We start from the raw sequence: 19,206 nt of genomic DNA on the forward strand, positions 1-19,206 counted from the left end.
ATTAATACAGTGTGGTGTTCAATATGGACTAGGTCCCTGGGTTTTGCTGTATTTGCGGTTTCCTCATTAACAAAATTCTGGTGTCTGTGGTATTTCTTTTCCGTATTATATTTTGGTATATAATTGAAATATCACAGGTTGTGCGTTAAGATCAATCAATTAGAATATCCAACCTTAGGTTGTTGATTTACATTTATTGACACTTGAACATTGGTCTTTGGTACCGTTCAAGTTACTCCTCTTATTCAATCGGGCTCGCAGATTTCTATTTATTGATTGCGGATTGAATTAAGACTTAGAGATATTAAACTCTTTGATATACTTTACTCTAGATTGAGTCTGACTGTCTAGTTGATTCTCTAGAAAGTATATTGTAGTAGGTCCTCTTATATTTCCAAACGAATTGTTAGGTGTGGTTGTTAGACCCCCGCATTTTCAATTGGTATCAGAGCAGGCAAACACATTAAAGACCTTACAAGTCTGTGTTGGTATCGATCTGATATGGATAGAGGTGTTATCTCTATAAACGTACCACCAGTCTTTGATGACTCAAATTACTTGTGGTGGAAAATTTCTATCTGTGCCTTTCTTCAAGCGCGTGATTTTCAATTATGGGTGTATGTATTTAATGGCTATGAGGATCCCGTTGTGGCAATAGGTAATGAAACCGTTCCAAAGAACGTTGGTGCATATGATGCTGACGAGATACTTGTTGCAAAGCAAAACTCCGACGGTTTGAATGCCATCATACATGCCATTACCCCAGATCTTCAGCACCATATGACTACGTACACTCGGTCTAAATATGCTTGGGATATCTTAGAAACCGTATTCGGAGGAAACACTAGTGAAAAGGAAGATAGGCTTCAAAACCTTAATTCTAATTGGGAAAACCTTCGTATGGCAGATGAAAATTCATTTGAATAGTTTAATCACAAAGTATCTGAAATTGTCAATGCATCTTTTGCATTGGGTAAGACTATTCCTGAAAAGGACATTGTGATGAAAATTCTCAGATCGTTGCCATCTAGATATGATTCTAAGAAGCATGCCATCGTTGAAGGAAATAACCTTGATGCTCTCTTCAGAAATACGCTGGTCGGAAAGCTAAAGATCTTTGATCATGAGCATACATCCAAAGTTGGAAAGGATGTTAACTTCAAAGCACAAAGGAACACTAAATTACTTGACAAAAGTAAAAGTGTTTATGTCTCTGAGGATGATCTTTCTGAGACTGATTCATCAGATGAAGATCTTGACAAATCAGTCTCTATGATCACAAGATAGTTTAGGGATCTTCTATTGAAAAGAAGTAAACGGTTTTCCACAGACAAACCTAAGTCGTCAGTTAAACCTCACAATCGCATTCCTCCTAAAAACAGGGATGCTGACGAGGCTGATGACGAGGATATGCCACAGTGCTTTAAGTGAAAAGGTTTTGGTCATTTTGCGAATGAGTTTCCGAACCGTAGAAAATACACTGGAAACAAAGGTCTTGTTGCAACCCTTGATGAAATGTCTTATCAATATGATTCCAACGAAGACGACAAATCAAGTGTTGCATTTCTTTGTGAAGATATTGACTTTGATAATTGTATAAATACATATATCAATCTTGATATTCTTCCAGAAGAAGACTCAGCCAATCTGGAAGAAAAAATAACCTTTCTGTTGGAAATTCTATGTCTGACTTTCAGGTTCCACTTTGTGCCTAGGAGCTTGCACATCTCGTATGTCTGAATCATCTTATCCAGGGACATGTTCTTATTGTTCTCTCAAGGGTCATGGACTTTTGAAGTGTTATAAGTATAAATACAAGATGAGAAATGTCAAGAGACTTCAAAGAAGAGCAAATCGCCTAGCAAACAAGCTCAAACTTGTTCAAAAAACTGTTGAGGTATGTAAGATTTTATCCTCTTCAAAGAAGTTGGTTTCCAAAGATAGGTCAAGACCACTAGAGAAAAAAGTATGGTCTAAACAATTTGATAGACAGGGTTCTATGAATTCGTTTCGAAGAGGTTATGTGGACAAATTGTGGTTCACCGCAGCACAACTTGATTGTGTTGTTTTAGTGCATCTTGTCTCATGTGCCTGATCAAAAAGAGACAACATTGTGCACACCTCAGGCTTAAGAGGAAAAAAAAACTCTTTGTTTTTGTTTTCTTAGTTTTTGTTGTATGTTTTGGAATTCTTTCATATCTAATTGATATTGGAAGGAACTTCCATGTGTATTCAATAAAAGAGGGTTATTCTCGTCAATTCCACTCTCTTTAGGGTCGTGAATTGTGTGTGCGTGAAACTATGTGGTTAAAAGGTTCCGTAACCCTGCATTCCTTTTTCCTTCTCTAGTTAAAACTCTTTTCATCTTAAGACTGCCTGTTGAGTTTAAATTGTGATTTCCTCTCACAAACCCATACACGTATGGAGACTCCAAGCATCATTGTTCTGATAGAAAAGATGTTAATATGATTGTTAAGCCATCAATCATGAAGGAAAAAATGAAATCCCCGTTACCTCCAACTTTGAAAAGAAAAAAAAGGAATGTGAGGAAGCCAAGAGTTGTTCCTTCAAATTCTCAGAAGTTTTCTGATGTTCTTGAAGAGTTGAAGGAAGCAAGGAAGGAGATTTGGAAAAAGAAGGCTTTTCCTATGAGAACTCTCGAAATTCAGAAGGCCCTGATTCGACATCATCAGCCTAGAAGGTTTGTTGGAATTGACTCCTTTCTCAATGAACCTTATGTTCCCATGGCTGTTGACGACAAGGAGTTCAGAGACGATAAAGAATTCTTCAGAGGTGTCAATGTCTAGTAAATATTCTCTTTATGTTTTTGAAGAATAACTAGGGTTTGGAATAGCCATTATTGTGAGTACACATAGCTATGTCCAATGATTTTCATTTTCTATGTTTTTAGATTTATTTATTTAAATTCTAAGTTTTTTGGAAGATGATTTTTGCAATTTTAATCTTTATGATTTTATATATTGCAAACTGTTATGAGATATTTTGTTTACGTTTGTGAACCTGTGACTATCCCATACTTGTTCAAAAGTTATCTCTATTATATCGGTATGAATGTATTGATAGAATATAGAATGAACTTTTGACATTACAAAAGTTAAAGCCTTTTATGTCATTGTTTTGATGGAAGAAAGGATAAAACTTTTGTTTACAAGGATTAAGTCTATTATATGTCATTGTGCAAATAGTGATGGAAAATAGAATAAATCCTTGTTTATTCCGCAGTATTGGTCGATCTCCGATCCACATCTTTGTGCATATACTATGTTTCTCCGTAAGGTTTCTTGTGTTTGAGCATAAACGATTGAGTTGATCATTCTCTTATGATTAACTTAGTTGTTGCCCCGCAAGGTTCCTTATGTGTGAGCATGACCAACTAAATTGATCATTCTCTTTTGGTTATTTTAGTTGTTGCTCCTTAAGTTCTCTTATGTCGAGCATGACCAATTGAATTGATCACGTTGTGATTAATTTGGTTGAATTTTTTCGATTGGATTAATCATGAATTCATTTGTGAATAATTCAATTGAATTTTTTTGGATTCAAATTCATGTTTTCATGTGATTTGGTTTTGTCCAAAGAAATCCTTCCTTTCTTGTGAAAGTAAGGTCGCCTTTGTTGTTCCTTCGGGTATGACATTTTATAGGGGAGAGTTCTTTTTGAACTTGTGCTTAATTGCCAAATCTTTGCGGGGAGTGTTGTTATGGAATATTAGGGGTTATATTGTATCTTTATTAACTCCTTGATGAATGCATTTAGCTTCGGCTTTATGATGGCATCTAAATAAGTTGATTATGGTATTCTCTTTTGGTCATGAAGTATCTCTGTGGAAATTTCATGAGGATCCCACTAATTTTCATACCTTTGCCAATTTATATTGACAAAACGGGGGAGAATTGATGTGTAGTGTGATACTACAAATACATATGGTTTACGGATCATTATGTAAGGGGGAGTGGTTTTCATGTTGAGATGAAGTATTGACTAAGGGGGAGTGATACATATCACCATAGTATTGTTGTCAAAGTTGTGATACAATTGAACTTTGATGTTGTGTAATAATACTATGACACCGTATAACAATGGTTGAGAGCATTTTGTTTTCTCATTATTATCGCTACGGATCTTCAACAACTATGATGCTGAACTTACAACCTTTAGGATCATGGAGTACTTGGAAGTGACGAAGATTTCGAGTCATGTTGAAGATTCCAAGGATATCAAGCATGTGGATGAGAAGCTACAATTTCTATCTATTTTGTAATCCATATGTATTGATAGTTTTGTCGCTAAAATTGACAAAGGGGGAGATTTTTAGAGCACTGCTCAGTCAAACTCGCATGTGTTGCTATCTCAAGCATGTTTGTCAATGTTAGTGATAAAAACTATAAGTCTTGATTTCTAGCCTATTTATACATGTCAAGGACTATGACGTAGATAGTGTAGTTGAGCTTAGATTTCACAGAGTTCATCATTTGAAGACGAAGAAATACTAAGGGGAGCTTGTGGAACTTCTTCGAAAAAATGTATGGGGAGACTTGAACTCATTTATCACTTGGAAAGTATATTTCTACTATCTCCTATATTAAGACATAAGTCGTGTTACGATATAGTTTTCTTTATACACATTTGAGATTTCGAGCTGAGTATATCTCGCTTACATATTTCTCAAAATATGTGTTGGTAAGATTTCGCTTCGACCAAGTTCATCTTATATCATGAGAAAATTTCCGAGTAACATCTTACATAGTTTGTGTGATACAATCATTTGATGTAGGCTTGGAATGTTTCGATAATGATTATTTCAATATCTTGAAAATTGCTTCGATGCTAATAGTGTATGAAAACGGCTATTGACATTATAGAAGAATGTTTCAATGATTGAAATAAAGAGTTGATAATGTAAACATCTTTGGATATAAACATATATAGTGTGTTCGCACATTAGTGTACAAGTCCATAAACCGGGAACCAAGAGTATGCATATGTGTGTATACGAAATTGGTGAAGGAGACAAGATAAGTACGCGTACCCGTACGCATACTAGCGGAAGTTTTCGAACCGAAAATATCTACTGGGTTTGGGAATTACAAACTCCTAAACTAGTCACCTTAAGTATGCGTACCCGTACGCATACTGGCGGAAGTTTTCGAACCGAAAATTTCTGCTGAGTTTGGAAACTTAACAAACTCAAAATCCGGTTGCTTAAGTACGCATACCCGTTACGCATACTTAAGCTGGTTACTTTGTCAAATCGGTCATTTCATCAACTTAAACATTTAAATCATAAGGAATGCAATTTTCGCAAACCGTGGCTATAATGTTCATGACTGATTCAAGTGAATCAAACCGATTTGGTTTCAATTGTGTTTTTTATAGCAATTGAACAACCCTTTAACTAGTTTCATTTGAGTCATTTGAACTAGTTATGATTGAGATGAATAAGGTTGATATGAGAGTAATCATATGGCTAACCTCAGTTAACTATTTGTGAACCAACATGGTGTACAAGTTTAGGTACGGTACATAAACCTAAATGAGGGTACATTTTATTTGTGTGTAAAAAGCTAAGTTCGATCTAACAGTTGAAAGATCTTAGCTTGGTTGAATCAGGTTTTTCATCTAACGGTGAATATTGAATGCTTTGTTACCAAGGTAACTTGGATTGCAAACCCTGATTTGAAAACTATATAAGGGACAACTCTAGCAACTTGGAAACCTAATCCCCACACCTCCTGTGTGTTACTGGTTACATAACTAGAGTCGATTCTCCTTTAACCTTAGGTTTCTTCTCGAGACCCTGTAGGTTAACGACTTGAAGACTTCATTGGGATTGTGAAGCCATACCCAACTATTATCTTTGTAGTTGCGTGATCTGATCTTGTTGTTTCTATCATGTTGAGTGCAATTGAAATAATTGGCTCGAGATTTTATATCTCCGATAGGCAAGATAGAAAAGTAATCACAAACAACTTCGTCTCATCGTTTGTGATTCCACAATAACTTGTTTCGCTAGTCGATTACGTTTATTGTGAGGTGATTGATAATTCTAGGTTGTTCTTTGGGAATATAAGTCGGGGTTATCAATTGGTTCTTGTTCACCTTGATTTATAAAAAGACGGAACAAAAACTCTTGGGTATTACTGTGGGAGACAGATTTATTCAATCCTATAGACTTTTCTGTGTGAGACAGATTTGTCTATCAAGTTTTCGACTTTGGGTCGTAGAACCTCTTGGTTGTGGGTGAGATCAACTAAGGGAATCAAGGGCGTAGTATCCTGCTGGGATCAGAGACGTAAAGAGCGCAACTGTACCTTGAATTAATGTGAGATTGAGGGTTCAACTACAGTCCAGTTCGAAGCTAATTTGTAGTAGGCTAGTGTCTGTAGCGGCTTAATACAGTGTGGTGTTCAATCTGGACTAGGTCCCGGGGTTTTTCTGCATTTGCGGTTTTCTCGTTAACAAAATTCTGGTGTCTGTGTTATTTCTTTTCCGCATTATATTTTGTTATATAATTGAAATATCACAGGTTTTGGGTTAAGATCAATCAATTAGAATATCCAAACTTGGGTTGTTGATTTACATTGATTGGCACTTGAACATTGGTCTTTGGTACCGTTCAAGTTACTCCTCTTATTCAATCAGGCTCGCAAATATCTATTTGCTGATTGCGTACTGAATTAAGAGTTAGAGATATGAAACTCTTTGATATACTTTACTCTAGATTGAGTCTGACTGCCTAGTTGATTCTATAGAATGTATCTTGGAGTAAGTCCTCTCAGATTGCCAAACGAATTGTTGGGTGTGGTTGTTAGACCCCCGCATTTTCACATGCCCTAAGTTTCTCAATAACTATGTAATGCAGGATCAACTTGGCGTGAACATTTTCTTTAAGTTAAATAAAATGGTTTCAAAAAAAAAAAAATCATCCCCCTATCCGCTTCGACTCCCTTGGATGGTTCCTCATGAGGCTCGCTGGTAGGCTAGCACGGCAACCTGTTCAACTAATGTAGTAGTACGTTGTTGGAGTTTAGCTTGTTAGGCTTCCAACTAGTTTCCTGTAATAATAATCTTATCCGATAATATGATACTTACAAAAGATTTAAAGAAGCAAAAAGGAAAAAAATGGTTTAGTCCAAAAACGCCTCTAAAAGAATGGTTTAGTCCACCCTGATCCGACAAGGAACAGATTAGTCTAGAATTAATTTGAAAATATATAAAGACTTTCTTCTCTTTCACACGCTTTTCATAATGCACACGTGTGGCTAATGAAAAACTGTATGTAACTGACGCAATGAATGTAGGGGCGCCACGTTCACCACTTCCACTAGTACAAATCTTTACATTGGCCACACTTAATCACCGTGTCCATAGGCTTTTGGTCATGGATTTTTTCACTCCAAAAATGTGGCATCAGGTGCCGAGACAAAAAGGTATCCCTATGGATACATAAACTTTGAGTGGCTATAAAATATGATTTACCATGGCCATAACTCTAAAACCGTGTTTATATGGTACTCAATATTTTTTTTGTAGTTAAGCATTTTCACTATCACCATGGCCATAGGATCTTTATAGACACACAATTTAATTATATGTGGCTAAAGTTTACCTTAAAGTCACGTGAATTTTATTATAGACGTGGCCTTTGTCATCAATTGGACATGCGAAATTCATTTTATCATGGCCAATTCATGAGTTGCAGTCACACTAATTTTTCTCAACCATGTCCATCTCTATCATTTGGACACACGAAAAATAATTTAACATGGCTAATACATGATTTATAGTCACGTTTAATCTATGGTACCATAGCCATCCATATTTTTGGACACATGATAAACATTTTACATGCCCAATTAATAAGTTATGGCTACTAAAAATTTGTAACACCGTGGCTAAATTTTTCCGAAAGAAACATCAAGTGTTTTGAATGTAGATATTGTTCACCTTTTGTACACATAGGATACCACAAACCATGGCGATAACCTTTATAAAATGACACAAAACGTATTCAACGTGGCAAATATTAGCTTTTAGTCACTCGAAAAAATTGCAATTTTTATCGCTCAATTTATCTTCAGGGACCTATTGGCCCCCTCTTTTATTATTTGTAGCAAAACTCACCTAAATAACCATCCATAAAAAATTAATCAAGACTAAAATTAGAATTGAACCAAAATAATTTTTATTCACAATATGATAAACGTCTCAATATGTGACAGCATTCAAACACTTGAACCAGTCTAAGATCTCAACAATTATCGAATCTTAAGGTTTTATATAAACAAGAGTAAACTCTGATAGTAACACCATTATTGGTTCTGCTACATCTATTATAATTGCTTTTAAAAATTCGGTAAACTGCTATACAAAGACCCAAGTTTGTTTATTATCTAAAGTTAATTGAGTGTCAACATACATAATTTGCGGCATCCCTTTACGCTTTTTCAGCCTCTTTCTCACTCTCTTTCCAGCTCTCATACGCTTGATTATCTGTAGGAAGTTCATGTCTGCAAACTGGGCATGTGTTATGTTTTTCCTGTTGCCATTACATAAAAGTAAATTTTAGATTCTGGTAAACCACCTAAGTAAAAAATTTACAAGAGGATCAATTAAAGTTTATAATGTGATCAAAGAGGACTAATTACCATCCATGGCATCAAACAAAGAGGGTGACACAAGTGCTTGCAAGGCGATTCCTGCATTTTGTCATTTATAACCAAGTTCTCGCTGCAAAAAACACATTCTATACGGCCCAACCTCGTTAAGGTTTCCTCTGTTACAATGATTGTTGGAAGGTTTGCGACCACTTCCTTGCTAGAGGCTCTCTTAGAGTAGGAGAACCAAGAATCTACATCATAAAACAAAATAATAAGGTTACATAAGAAGCCTCCTAATTAATCAGCCCAACTTAGCCTCCCAAGGGACTTAGATTATTGACATTCGCACACTTTGTATCCATATCTATGAAACACAAAAGGAAGAAACAATGCAACGAAAGATTAACAATACCTGCAGTGAAGCTTCTATAGCTTAACAAAGTTCTTGCAAACGAGGGAATCGTCCTATGGTACGAACGAACTCATCCATCAACTGAGAGGAGAACACATACCTTATTTATAGAGGTGCTTGTATATCTACAAGAGAAAGAAATGTATCTCGCCCTCAAATCAAAACTTTGAGACGACAGTCACAATCCATCAACTAATTTCATCCGACGAAGAGGTTGTTGCAGCCTAAATAACTTTTGATTTCCATCTCAGGAAAACAAAACCTGGTGGAAAGAAAATTTGGTAATTTCTGTACATGTATACCACTCTTAATCATCTGGATCCATTTTCTCATCTTGAGTTGAAGGTGGGATTGAATCTGTTCCAGTTTCATCGGATTCTTGCTGCCCATCCAAATCTGTATCATATTCCTGCGACTCACTTTCACATGCATTAGCACTTTCTTTTGGAATTCAATTATAACTCAACTTAAAATAAATAGAGCAGAGATACAAGAAGAGACAAGCGAACAAGTAAAATCTTAATCTAGTGACTCGATACACTAGGAAAACTTTAGTAGATTATTATGTGGTGGACTAAAACAATAACCAAGCCTATATACCCTGAGAATGAAGGAAATATGTATCCCTGCTAATTGCTAAAAAAGAATAGTTACATAACGAAAGAATCTTACCATAGTTTACTAATGGAAAATGCAAGCAAGACTATTTAAACAAAAGCAGGGGTACATTTCTAAACAAAAGCTAATTCGTGACTTTTTTAAACAAAAGATAAAGCTAGACTATTTAAATGTTAGATTTCACCAAGAGAATATCGATCTACCATACTTGATTACCACATAAAGCTAAGCATTCTTTCTCTTGCATAGAAGAGAATTTAAACAAACACATTCACTGAGACATGTAAAAATGATATTCTTTAACTACAACCTCATCAAATAAAGGTTTCCAGTAGCAGTGCACTTCACAAACACAGAAGAAACAGACGAAGACATTGCAGTACCACTAACACCAACTTGAACTGCTTGTATCTGCTCAGCCATCATCTACAGCTACTATGATTCAGTCCATACAAGTTTTAGAGCATACACCATTGCAGACTAAAACACCACTAGGATCATCATAATATTTTAATTCAAACCCTAGTTCTTCAGATTTTCCACATCACATCTGTCACCTTCACCGGAACAATCAAACCCATTTTATCTTCAATCCCACACGGATGAGTTGAACCCATCTTATATTCAATCAATCTGAAATGGATCTTCTCGAATTTCACTTTTTCATGTTATAACTTCTATCTGCAAGACACATACATCACAATATTAAAAACCCTAAAATATAATTGATCAAAAATAAGTAAAAAAAAACATTTAAGATAAACAAATTGAACTTCTAATAACTCTTACATCATCATCATCATCATCAGAAAACCCCTAAATCCCAAAAAAATACCAAAATCAAATCAGAATCAAACCATTTAAATTAAAACTACAAGTAAAGAGATGGAAAAAATGATAAAATAAACCATCAATTTTACCTCGTTGCTGGTGAATCACAACTTCTAACTGTGAAGAAGAAGAATATGAAGGGAGAAGAAGAAGAAGCTTGTGGTTTCTCGAGGGGATGAGGTTTGAGATGATGTGGTGGTGGTGTTTAGGCTTCAGATGAACTTTTGAGGGCTGGGTTCATCTTTATTTCTCCGGTTTGTGGTGATGAAGATTGACCTGAAGAGATTTGATGGGGAAAATAAGAAATCTGAAACCCTATATCTACAAAATCAACAGATGCTTTGAGATTCAAAAACATCATTTAAAGTTTTTGTACAGAGAGTTATATTGATCTGCGACATCAATAAGTTTTCACTGAGAGAGTGAGATTGAGAAGGTACTCAATGGTGGTGGTTAGGTTAGTTTTTTTTGCCGGATGGAGGCGGAAGATTACTATATCAAATGAGAAGACGAAGAAAGGGAAGTGAAGTGAGAAAGAGAAAAAATATTTATATAAAAGTCTTTGGACGGTAAATATTGTGATTAGGTATGGTCATACGGATTGTGGAAATACTTGGACGGTAAAGATTTGATTTAAAACTATCATACGGATCAAGAAAAATGTGTTTTCTCTGTGCTTTCTCTTTGTGTTTTTGTGCTTTCTCTTTGTGCTTCCGTTTTGAATTTCGACTAGTCGCATAAGTTATGAAGTAATTTCGACTAGTCATGCAGGTCATAAGTTTCTTTAGTTCACACTGGTAGACTCAAAAAGCATAAAAACTATGAACCACGAAGCTCCGGGAGGGTTCTGACGTCAAACTTAGCATGATACATCATCGAAATCGATAAATATGAAGCTTAGGTGTTGATTCGAACTTCAAATGTGGTATGAAAACATACAAACTATGAACCAAGAAGCTCTGGGAGGGTTCGGACTTCAAACTTAGCAGGATACATCGTCGAAATCGATACATGTGAAGCTCAATGCTGATTCGAACTTTAAATGTGGTATAAAGACATACAAACTATGAACGAAGAAGCTCCGAGCGGGTTCAGACTTCAAACTTAGAAGGATACATCATTGAAATCGATAACTATGAAGCTCATTGTCGATTCGAACTTCAAATGTGATATAATGGCATACAAACAATGAACCAATAAACTCCTGGAGGGGTCAGATTTCGAACTTAACAGGATACATAATCAAAATCGATAAATTTTAAGCTTAGTGTCGGTTCGAACTTCAAATGTGGTATAACGGCATACAAATTATAAACCAAGAAGATCAGTATCGATTCTATCGGAATATTCTCCGAAACCTTAAACAAACCATTTTCAGGCAACTTCAAGAAAGAAAGTGGATCCGATCTTGAAACCTGGCTGGATGTTGACTACTATAACACGAAAAATTCGTTAGAACGATGAATCTAACCATTCATAGGTAAGATTTCATGAAATATTCTCTGAAACCTCGAACAAACCCTTTTCTGTCGACTTCGAGAAAGTGGCTCCGAGCTCGAAACCTGGCCGGGAGTTGATTACTATAACTCGGAAACTTCGTTAGAACGATGGATCTAACCATTCATAGGTAAGATATCATGGAATATTCTCCAAAACCTCAAACAAACCCTGGAAAAGAAACCATGGGGAAATAAGGGGAAGAATACTCAATTGGAAGACGTGCAGGCTACACCTGGAAAAGGTGGAAAGATGAAGCGCATCAGAAAAATATCAAAGGAAGTCGACTGTTCAGTTGAGGAAGAGGAAGGTATGGAAACCACTTACTGGAGCAGGTACAATATATGACATCGACTACTTAGATATTGGCGTTATAATGATTCCAACATTGTATTGACTTCATGCACGTTGAAAAGAATGTGGGGAAAAGTCTTGTTGGAACGTTGCTGCACAATGGGAATACAAAAGATGGATTAAAGGCCATATTGGATTTGGTGCGTTTGGGGTTAAAACCGGAGTTGCAACCTAAGTCAGATGTCAAAGGAACGATATGCTAATCCTTTGTCATGTTTTTTTAAAAATGTGTCCGTGTCTAACATGTAAATTTAAAAAAAAATGTACTATGGACACATAAATAAAAAGTGGATAAATAAATATCTTTTCTTCACGGGTCGATAATTGTGTCTATTGCCATCCTATACATTTGACACATATATAATTCTTAAATGTGGTTGTATTCTCATCTACGGCTACATGTGATGGGATTAGACTGAAAACTATGGCCAAATAATTCCCTATGGATACAGTTGATGTGTTTATGATTAAACCCATGACGAAATGGTGCACTATGGCTACAAGGTAACAAAAAACGTGTCTATAGTTATGTTGATGACCAGTAGCCACGCAAATAACCCAAAACGTGGCTAGGCTATAAACCAAAAAACGTGGCCTATGTGAAGGTTTGTACTAGTGTTCCATAAATATAATAACGGAAAAACATTTTCCTTTTCCTTAACGAGAGGAAAACAAAAACTGCGAAAAAAATCAAAAACAGAAGAAACCTTCCCTAAAATCTCTAACCTAATTGTGAAAACACAAAAACAAAACCCAAAAATCTTCATAATCAAACATCTAGATGATTGCAGTATCAGTAACATCATGTTGAGTGGAAAAAAGGTAGTTACAAAGATAAAAGCATAAAAAATAGGGGAATATTCAACATCAACTGAAGAAGAAACTTCATCAGTTGCAGTAGAAGAAATTCGAAAATCAACAGGACCAAAGACGAGATCAAAATCAGCAGTAAAAGATTCAACATCAATTTCAGTACCAGAAACTTCAAAAACATCACCACCTAAGAAGAAACCATAGAAAACAAATCCTTCAAAAACAGCAGCAGCTTCAACATTTGTTAAAATTGCAAAAGGTAACAATTCATATTCAGTTTTGTCTGTTTTTAAGCAATTTTTTTTCAGATTTATTGTTGGTGTGTACAGACTAGTACACCAACATGCTGTTGTAGTGGTTCATGTTCAGTTTTGTCTGTTTTTTATCAAATTTTTTTCAGATTTGTTGTTGGTGTGTACGGACTAGTACACCAACATGTTTTTGTAGTGATTCATGTTCAGTTGTCTATTTTTTATCATTTTTTTTCATATTTGTTGTTGGTATGTACATACTAGTACACCAACATGTTGTTGTAGTGATTCATGTACATTTTTGTCTGTTTTTTAGCAAAATTTTTTTCAGATTTGTTGTTGGTGTGTATACCAACATGCTGTTGTAGTGATTCATGTCCAGTTTTGTCTGTTTTTTAGCGATTTTTTTTCAGATTTGTTGTTGGTGTGTACATACTAGTACACCAACATGCTAATGTAGTGATTCATGTCATGTTCTGTCTGTTTTTTAGCAAAAAAAAATTCCAGATTTGTTGTTGGTGTGTACAGATTTGTACACCAACAGTGATTCATGTCCTATTATGTGAGTTTGTGAGTGTATTTTATGATATTTGTTGTTGGTTTGTACATATCTGTACACAAAGGATGGCATGTTATTGTTTTATCAGATTGGCCTATTGTTGTGTGATAATAGAAAGACCTGCCAGATTTTCATTAAGTCATTTCATTTGGCAATTCTATTTTTTTACTTAGTGTACATACTCTCAGTGCTAAGTCATTTATTTTAGAGGACCACTTAAGCATTATCTCTTAAATAATGCAGATGAGCAAGTAGCATATTCATTTTCATTCAGAAATGTTTCATTTATCTCTTAAAGAATGCAGATGAGTAATGATCTATTTAGAGGACCACTTAAGCATGTTGTTGACCACTTACTCATTGACCACTTAAGCATGTTGTTGCAGTGATTCTATTATAGTGATTCATGGCATGTTGTGGGTGTTTTAAAGATGTTTATGTAGAAGCGTACAAGTTTTTATACCATCTTGGTGTTTTAGTAATATATGGCATGTTGTATAAGAATTAATGTTGCTCTTGTTATATTTCTGTAGCAGTATACTAGTTTGTACACCATAATTTTTGTATGAGTATTATGTGTTATGCTTCTCTTTTCTTATTCACATTTGTCTATTTTCGTAGATACAAACAAACCTTATAGATCACGTTTTCATGCAATCATTGATTTTGTGAACAAGCACCTTGAGGAGGATGAAGAAGTAAGAAAGAAGAATCTTGATAAAGTCTAGTTCACTGACTTTCAGTTAGAGAAAAAAAAGGAAAACCCTTTTTGGCCTATGGTAGATGTCTTTCTTCACAAGAAATCCGAAAAGAAAGAGGAGAAAAAGTCAGAAAAGAAAGGGGATAAAAAGAGAGATGTGTGGTTCAAGAATCCAGACTCAATCTCGAAGATTGTGAACCAGTTCTGCCATGATAATTCAGGGGAGAATGTTTTCGTTCCAATACTACCACGAATAAAAAGATAGTGGAAGTAAAGAGTGTGCCATAAGATTTGTTTTTACTTTTTGGATTAGATATGGTGGCATTAGAACCTGGTGAAGGAGAAACTACCAAAACTAGAATTGAGATGACATTTGGTGCACTGATAACCCGAATAACTCTGAAGGAACCAACTAAGTTGGGGAAACTATATGTGGAGAATAAAATCTTGCTTATAATGAAGGAAAGACCAACGTTGGAAGAAAAGAGATTGAAAAAAATGCTGAGGATTTGGTAGTGTTGTTTAGGATGTACCTGTGCATCACGGGTTTTTTACCAGTGCAAACGGAAGCATGCTTACCAAGAGAAATTTTTCTCACTACTTTGAATCCATTGGATAGAATGAAAAAAACCAACTGGCCAGTTCATACACATAAATATCTAATGGATAGCATTAGGAAATATATCCAGTCACCACTTAAAGTTAATGGTTGTATGGTATACCTGTTGGTAAGTTTACATGTGTACATTGTTTTACACCTGTGTTAAGTTGTACCAATTTAAATTATTTGGTTCATTGTATTTGTTGGGTCTTATCACATTTCTAAATCTTTACCTGTTTGTTAGTGCATTATTGGCTTGCTGAACATAACAAAAGCATGACACAGAGCAATGAACAAGGTTTCCCAACGTTTCTAAGGTGGGTAATAAGTGACATCAGTACAACAATCAAGAAAGACCTTAATGAATATATGAAAAAGGTAACTCGATAACTTTCTTACGATAGTGATTTCTTCCTACATGTGTACATTAATAGAGACCTTGATAAGGTGTACAAAATGGAGATAAATTTGGAATTTTGTCATGTGTACAACAATATACACCTGTAATACAGGTGTAAAAATATGTGCACTTGTGATCCATATTGATAATTTGGCATGTTTTCGGATGCAACCAGGATGGGTAAAAACTTTCAGTGATGAAGAGCAACAGGTTTTGGATGAGTACAAAAATAATAGGTAAGAAAATAACACAGATGCACTGAAGGAAAAGCTTCACATAGCATTAATGCAAAGAGATGAAGTATATGAATAGCTTTCTGATTTGCAGGTTAAACATGAAAAGATTGTTACTTTTATTGAAGAAAAAAGCCTAAAACTTCATGCAGCTGATTGAAGAATTTGCCAAATGATAAGGATCTTGTTGATTTATGTGTTTACACCTAGCAAGAAATCATTTTATTTGCAAAATCATTAAAACTTGAGGATGAACGTGAACCTGAGGAGGAGGATGAGGAAGGTGATAGAGGTGGCAAAGTTGGTGATATGGATGATAGTGATGATGATGATGAGGAGGAGGAGGAAGGTGACAAAAGTGATAAAGGTGGCAAAGGTGGTGATGTGGATGATAGTGATGATGATGATGAGGAGGAGGGTGGCAAAGGTGGTGATGTGCATGATGATGACGATGAAAAATATGGTAGCAAAGGTGGTGATGAGGAGGATGGAACTGAATCCGAAAAGAATGAAGTTTCGTCTAAAACTCCTGAAAAGCCGAGGTATAACATCACTTTTATTAAATATGGCAGTTACTTCTTTTTATATTCTTTATGTGTGGACATAGTTGTACACCAGTGTGTTATACCTTTTCTCAAAACTTGCATCTTTAAGCACTCCTTTATCAAAGACCAATGAGGAATTTGAAGAAAAGGATATGGAGGATGGAAGCGAATATGACAAAGGAGTTGAGTCAGAAACTGCTAACAAGCCGAGGTATGATGATCTCATCTCGCATTTCTTTTCATTCTTTGTATATGTACATACTTGTACACCACTGTTATACTTCATAATTGTATTTTTCAGCACTCCTCTGTCAAAGACAAATGAAGAATAGGATAGCAAGGATGGAACAAGCCGAGGAGTTGAGTCTGAAACTGCTAACAAGCTAAGGTATGAAGAAAATGATCTCAGCTCGCATTTTTCTTCATTTTATGTATATGTGTACCAAGATGTACACCTTAGTGACTTCTTCTGTGTGTGTACAATAGTGTACAACTTTGTACAACCTAGCAAAATTGCATTTTTTCAGCACTTCTCTGCCAAAGACAAATTAAATCCCTGAAGATAAACAAGACCATATGGACCTTGATAACCAGGATGTGATGGATACCACTCAAACTGCTGAAATTGATGAAACTACGATAATCGCAGCTCAATACATATCTCAGCTGGACCCTAAAGGCATGTTGCCGGTTGAAGAAGATGTCCTTTTACTCACACGGGGAGAAGAACCAGAAACTAATCCTTATACAACAATTGATGACCTTCTAGATAACTTGTCTGAAACTGTATTCGTAAAGCTTGAAAAAGGTTGTTACAAAATGGCACCAACTGAAGTGAAGGAAAGGATGGCCACCTTGATCTGCAATAACTGTCCAAGCTTTTCATTATTGAGCCAAGAAGATCCAAAAGAAGAGTCGTCGTAAAAATCATTATCCAATGAAGATGTACGAGAAAGGATCGTTGTTGAAGCAGTGCAGTTCATCCAACAACATGAAAGTGAATTTTTTAGCAGTCAAGAAGTTGAAGAATAGAAGACACCGGTGAGGAAAAGAGCAGGGAAGATGAGTTAAGCAGAGATGTTGAGACACAAGCGGCTGGAATGTTATCCAAGACACCGCAAAAGAGAGTTGCAAAGAAAAAGCTAGATCCTGACTTCACTGCCGAGGGTAAAACCAGACCAGGTAGGATAAAAGCGGATCAAAAAGGCAAGGGGATCAAAGCGGGACAAGAACTAGGCTATCCTGCGCCACTAAAGAGAAAAGCAGATGAGTATCATCCTCCTACTCCATTGCCAGATGTTCGTCAATCCCAACTATACCAAGACATGAAATCTGGAGAGGACAAAAAAAATGATACAGAAGTTCTTTGACTATGCAAGCCTGGGGAAGTTCACAAAACACTACCTCGCACTCTCCACATTATTGAATCTTATAAAAAAAAAGTTATGTGTACCACTATGTACACCATGTTAACATTTCATTTATGAATCTACAATATTGTAGCTTGGGAACTAACAAGACTAGAAGATCCAGAAGTGAGGGAAGATATCCTGATTGTGGGATGAGTACTACGTGAACTCATGTTCAACAAATATCTGGATCAAGAGGTACTGCAGTTCTACATCCATCAACGTAGAAGAGCAATTGTCAGAGATAGCATTCGTAATCCAGATGATAAAAAGTACTTGAGCTGTGAAATAATGAGTCCCACTGCATCCGTAAGTTTCTCAAAAACAAATCAAAATGTCATTTATAATTCAGTTTACTTAGATACTTTAATGATGTGTACATAGTTGTACACCTAATTGACATGGCATGTTCTATGTGTTTGTAGATTTCTTTAGGTGTGTATATAGATGTACACCAGTATGCTATATGATTGATACAATGTCTGTTAAGTGTTGGCATAGATGATTGTTTGTTATAGTTATTTAGGTGTGTACATAGTTGTACACATATATCATCCGTCATGGATATACGGTCTGTTATAAGGCCTAGAATGTTTGATTTGTTGGTTTTCTGTAAGAGTGTACATGCTAGTACAATAGTAATATATCTCACACATATTTGTTCTGATTTTACCTAATTTATTTTATTTTCCAACAAATTATTGATTGCAGTACTATGTGAAGCATAATATCATCAACGCGGTACAAGACCTTGTGGTTAAATCCGTAAGGGAGATGCCTGGAAATCTAGAAGTTCTAGTAGTCCCCGTGAATCACTCTACAAAGCAAATGATAGTAGGAAATCACTGGACGCTGTTGAAATTTGACTTCGAATCTCTTGAATGGAAATGGTATAACTCCCTACACTCAGAAAATGAGGAGGACTATAAAAAAGAAGCACTGTGAATGGCAGATGTGGTACAATTAGAACTCAAGAAGAAGAGAGCGTTAAAGGGTGATGCACCTATAGATTCGCAAGATATAAACGTCATGACATGCCCTGCACAAGGAATCAACCCGGACTGCCTCCTATACACTTGTTACTTTATTAAACGAAGTCTGAAGAAAATAAAGAGTATCGAAAGAGATCAATAGAAGGCCAAAGACATTTGTCAGCAAATGAGATCAAAATTGGTGGCCAAGATGCTGAAAAAAGTCGGATTTTATGAAAAAGTGCGGGATATAGCAAAGGATGCGCAACACAAGGAGTGGCATGATACTAAAGGAAATTAACCATTGAAGAGGAATAGGAGTTTTTAGTCTTTAATCTTCATAGAAGATGACTTTCTGAATTGCTTCTAAACATTTTTAATCTTCAGATAA

General features: G+C 35.7%; 1 protein-coding gene across 1 annotated transcript; it reads left to right on the plus strand.

The window, feature by feature from the left end:
• Positions 1 to 15,533: 15,533 nt before the first annotated feature.
• LOC113359958 (histone chaperone ASF1-like) lies at positions 15,534 to 16,767 on the plus strand. The gene is made up of 5 exons (XM_026603515.1): positions 15,534 to 15,635; positions 16,101 to 16,266; positions 16,363 to 16,432; positions 16,545 to 16,646; positions 16,737 to 16,767. Exons 1-5 carry the CDS (start codon positions 15,534 to 15,536, stop codon positions 16,765 to 16,767), a joined length of 471 nt encoding a protein of 156 aa, XP_026459300.1.
• The last annotated feature ends 2,439 nt before the right edge of the window (positions 16,768 to 19,206 follow it).

The sequence above is a fragment of the Papaver somniferum genome, chromosome 3 (genome assembly GCF_003573695.1).
Source record: "Papaver somniferum cultivar HN1 chromosome 3, ASM357369v1, whole genome shotgun sequence".
Classification (NCBI taxonomy): domain Eukaryota; kingdom Viridiplantae; phylum Streptophyta; class Magnoliopsida; order Ranunculales; family Papaveraceae; genus Papaver; species Papaver somniferum.